General features: G+C 30.6%; 1 protein-coding gene across 1 annotated transcript; it reads left to right on the top strand.

Moving 5' to 3' along the window:
- Positions 1–730: 730 nt before the first annotated feature.
- Positions 731–3934, top strand: LOC143227266 (solute carrier family 35 member G1-like). Its single transcript, XM_076458731.1, has 2 exons — positions 731–833; positions 2565–3934. Exon 2 carries the CDS (start codon positions 2592–2594, stop codon positions 3513–3515), a length of 924 nt encoding a protein of 307 aa, XP_076314846.1. The 5' UTR covers positions 731–833; positions 2565–2591; the 3' UTR covers positions 3516–3934.
- Positions 3935–5048: the final 1114 nt, after the last annotated feature.

Below are 5048 nucleotides of genomic sequence, written 5' to 3' on the forward strand. Positions count from 1 at the left end.
AAACAAGAATTTAATGATATAAATAACGTATGAATTATTAACTTTGGTAAAATTCATTTATGTTCAACATTATTTGTGTCGTGTTCGTCTTGTGGTAGAACTCCGAGTTTCGGAGTTCGTAAGCATTAATTGAATCTGTGTGACACTATAAACTATACATCGAAACGTTAAGCTGTAAGTGTGTAATAAAAGAGCAATGATTCAACATCCTTTAGTGTGTGTGTGTACGGTTATGTTTTTACTTTCTTTTTGTTCTGAAGTAAAAATTAGGGACACAGTAGATAGCCTTATTAACATTGTCATAAAGGCAAAATATGAAATAAATAATTATATTATGTGTATTTACTAGTATACTGTGTTCTAGTGGTGGATTGAAGGTAGGTGTTCCAAAAACGTTTTCTTAGTTTAGACTCAATTTAAGTACTGAATTTTTATTTTAAGGATATGACGACGACATACTCTGTTTTATTCGTTGCGAAAAATAAAAAAATGAATATTTATCAATTCTCCAGTCAGTGTCAAGTCACTAATGTATGCACCACACAGGTATCTTTCTTTCTGGCACGTGTTCAACCTACAGCACAACTGTTTTGTGTTGTTTCAGTTATTCTTATAAGTTAATTAGATTAATAGTCCCGCCCAGAAAAAAAACAAAATAAAAAAAAGAATGTGACATTGTATTACACAGTTTGTAACTGCTGTTTCTAAGTTATACACGTACAATAACAATATTCACCTCAGCAACACGAGAGTTAGACAGAGCACAGTTTCTTTTCAAAAATTAGTCATAACTTTTCCGTTACCATACACTGTGACATTCAGCTCTGAATCAGGTTAGTTTCGATGTTTATGCATTTTACTTTATTTATATACATTTGACTCTTCTTAATGTTGACCCAGTCGATTGAAGTAAGGTAAAAAACAGTTTCAGTACAGTCTATACTTCGTAATTAAAGACCATTGTAAAGGGATCAAACTGTCAAAAGCCTGATATAGCAACTTGTTACGACACATTCGTGCATCCTTTAAGGTCTTACGTCCTCTTCTGCAAGAAATAAGACTAAAAGAAAAAACACAACCAAACATATCAGTCAATAAACTAGTTTATCTAATATCAGACTTCAGAGAGTTTCTTCAGTTTACTGTGGTTCTATTTTACAGTATTTGTAACAATGATAATATGTTCTTATTGTTATTATCTCTTGTGATGTACAGTTATTAATCGAGAATTTTGATAACGTACTATGATGGTTAGGGTTGAAAGTTGGCGAAGGTACATACGTTTCTGTTTAAACAAGAAAATTCATTATTAGCTAAATTTACACATCTGAATTATTAGTTTGTTTCAGATTGAAAACCCTGCAGATGGCGAGATATTTACGGACAGCATTTCTTGTTTTTCGTTGTCCGTTCTTTAATTTCAAAATATAAAATTATTACTTGTCTCTGTAAATCACTTGACACGCTTTTGCGTTAAATAATTATCGTAATATTTCGTAACTTAGTTTGATAGCACAGAGCTTTCATAATATTAATTTTTTTAATTCTAAGACTTTAAAAGCAGAATAGAGAGGTTTGATTCTTGTTTCTCGATATCATAATAACCTATAGAACCTGGTAGATCACGTGGTGCAGAAGTAATTAATGTAGTTTTAAAAATCTTTACAAATATTTTATGAAGCTAGTTTTTTATCCGGAATAACATTTTTCAAAGTAAACACAAGTAAAGAAATAATCGTTTAAAATATCTGATATATTCTTCTCACAATTTAGTTCAGTTAGAGAGTTATCCGCCATCTCTGTAACCAGTAAACCTTAATTTAAAAGAGAAATCCTGTTAAACCTGAGTGACAAATGCAGTTGATCAATCTTCTTACGTAATGAAACACTCCATCTTTCTTTATAGCTAGTATATTTTTCCAATATTCAATAAAAACATACCGTTTAAAATAACTTTCAACGTGGTTCATATCAACTTTATAATTATGCAAATGAAATTTTAACTTGGTGTATTGGTTTAGAACTATGTTAAATATCCTAAACTGGATGAACATCTGAAGATATTTTAGGAATTATGTCCAACAACATTATTAATGGATAAATGCTGAAAAACATTTACTAACTTATGATTTAAGTTACGTTAATCTAATCAAACTATTGTAACAATCATTAATTTGTACGTAACCTTTTTAGTTCTATTTGTATATTTAACTTTATCTTGGTCGGAAATTATTATTTAAAATATAAAATCCTGGTTTAAAACACATGTACAGATGTACCAAGAGATAATTTTATATTAAAATAATAAACTTACAAAAAAGACCGATCATCAATACCAAGATTTATATACGACATATTTTCTATTACAAACATTGAAGACCGTTTTATATTTCTCCACAGAAAGGAATTAGGATGAAACCGTAAATAAGTCGTTTTCAATTCTTCAGAAATATATACTAAGAACAAAATCTGAGAAGTCTAGTGCTTTATTGTATTAATAAGATATATTAAGAAATAAGTTAATGCAAATAGGTTCAAATTAATATTTTAATTTTTATTCGCAGCATCTTTCTCGACATCTAACTGTGGACATGAGAACTTCTGACAAGACATTCAGTTTTAAGAAGTTCAAGACTGTTCCTGGAATTGGAATTATTTTGGGAATGATATCAGGATTCATGTTTTCTCTGGCGATCCTGAATTTGAAGCTGGTGTCAGAAATTAGTTCGGCCCAGTTTCTGGTAACTCAAGCTCTTATCCAGTGGGGAATTTATAATGTTTTTATTATTTATTCGAAAGCCAATTACATCGGAGAAAAAAGAGAAAGAACTATTTTGTTTTTTAGAGCTTTATTTGGTGGAATAGTAAAAGCCCTAATGATATACTGTTTTCATTGGCTCCCTCTTGCGGATGCTTCCACAATCGATTCCTCTTCTCCAATGTTCATTAGTTTGCTTGCTAACTTGGTTTTGAGAGAACCTTGTGGGGCTTACAATGTATTCGTCTTAATGCTGACAATGACGGGCATTATTTTAATTATCAAACCAACGTTTATCGTAGGAACGTTTCAAGATATTCTTGACGTAGATAATCGATTTAAAGGAATTATTTTTGGATTTTCTGCGTGTCTATTGAAAGCTTGTTGCTATACAATGGCCCGTAAACTTCAAAAAACACCACCTCAAGTTGTGGCTGCCATTATGTCTACTTTTAGCCTTGTTGTGGGAACTTTTCTACTGTTCTTGTTCGAAGAAATCCAAATATCATCTTGTGGTAAAAGCAGTATTCTTGTTGTGAGTTCTGGAATTTGTATGACACTGTGTGAACTCCTCACCACAATAGCCTTACAAGTGGAAAATGCTAGACCTGTGTCTGTTGCTCAAACTGTAAATATAATTACAGCCTTTTTGTTCGATATTTTGATATTAAATACCATCCCCACCTGGTACAGCATTTTTGGCGCTGTTTTAATTTTTGTTGGTGTTCTTTTAACAACATTAAAGAAAGTGAATTAGTTCTTAATATATCAATATAACAATTTTCTTGATGCTCTTATTAATATTATTTGGTTTCTATTAATTTTTGCATTATATAACCGATAACCGATGCTCGTAATGTAGTTCACAATAAATAGTTTTAACATTGGTGCTTGAAGTTAAGTCTATAACTTTCGATAGTTATTAAATACACCACTGATGATAGTGGGTAGGAGCTTGAGTTCTACTACAAGTTTTTCAATGATAGTGACATACATATCCACGTGATGAGTTTCTTGTTTCACCTTGATGAACGTGGTTATTACAGATCTGTTTCTGACCTCAAGATAAACTTTCTATGTTTTAATGAGACATTCTCGTTTTTTCACGAAACTTCCATGTGTTTATTTCTGCTTCATTTGTTTGTTTTTAGAAATTTTCAGTAAATAAAAAGAAATTACAGAAGAAGGAAAAACTTTCGTACTGTTTATTTTTTTTACGTGAGAAATGATTTAAATAAAAAGTAAACAACACTATATTTGAAACATGTGTACGTTCATTTCCTTACAATTTTATAAAGTTTTATATAAACCATGAATTAAAAACAAGATCTTTATATTTCCAATTATTTGTTGATGACTCCTGAAAATATTTGCGGTAGCTTTGAATATTCCTTGAAATTTCCTTCGCTTGAATGTTTATCATTGTATCATTTTCCCGTACTTAAGTTAAGCCACTCTTTATTGCTGCTATATGTGTTAAATTGTTCCCCAGTGGAACAGCGGTATGTCTGCTGACTCACAACGCTAAAATAACCGTGGTTGACAGAGCACAGATAGCTCATTAGTTAGCTTTGTGCTTAATTACAAACATTCAAAAATGTGCTAGATCGTAAATACTGAAATGTTTCAAAAATGTAGTTTGTTTTTAAGATGTCCCTTTTACCCGACTACTCATTGTTGTTTGATAATTTAAATCCATTATAGTAACTAATAACTCACATTGTATTTGACGTCCAAAATATATTTCTTTCGAGTTTTAAATCTTAACATCATTTGTAACTGATCGTGTGGATAAGGTTATCGAAAGTATTCCAAACTTTTTCATCAACATTCTCTGTGTACTTATGTTGTAACGTACGTTCTGATTGAGAAGTATTTAAAAATAAAAAGAGACTTCTAATTTTAAAACCAAAACTCTTCTGTTTCAATCGTTGTTATCACTTGAGGATAATTCCATTGTGCTGAACAAAATATTTTCTTAAAATCACCAAGTTTAATTCACTTACATGTAATCTTATTTCAGTTGTACTTTAAACCTCCGACCATACATTGAGCGAAGAATGAAGAGAGCTAATAAAGTAAAATAATGACTTTTGAAGATCCCTAAACAACCATATAGGTGTCGCTTTTCTTTATTCTACACGACATATTTTAAATTATTCTGCTATCGTTTTGTTCTAATTTTAGGTGCAAATTTTACAGCTTACAAAACATACAAATTAATGGCTCACAATATATCTTTTACGTTTGTTTTTTTGAATTTCGGGCAAAGTTTGTTTTTGAATTTCGC

Source organism: Tachypleus tridentatus, chromosome 9, assembly GCF_004210375.1.
Source record: "Tachypleus tridentatus isolate NWPU-2018 chromosome 9, ASM421037v1, whole genome shotgun sequence".
NCBI classification, from domain to species: domain Eukaryota; kingdom Metazoa; phylum Arthropoda; class Merostomata; order Xiphosura; family Limulidae; genus Tachypleus; species Tachypleus tridentatus.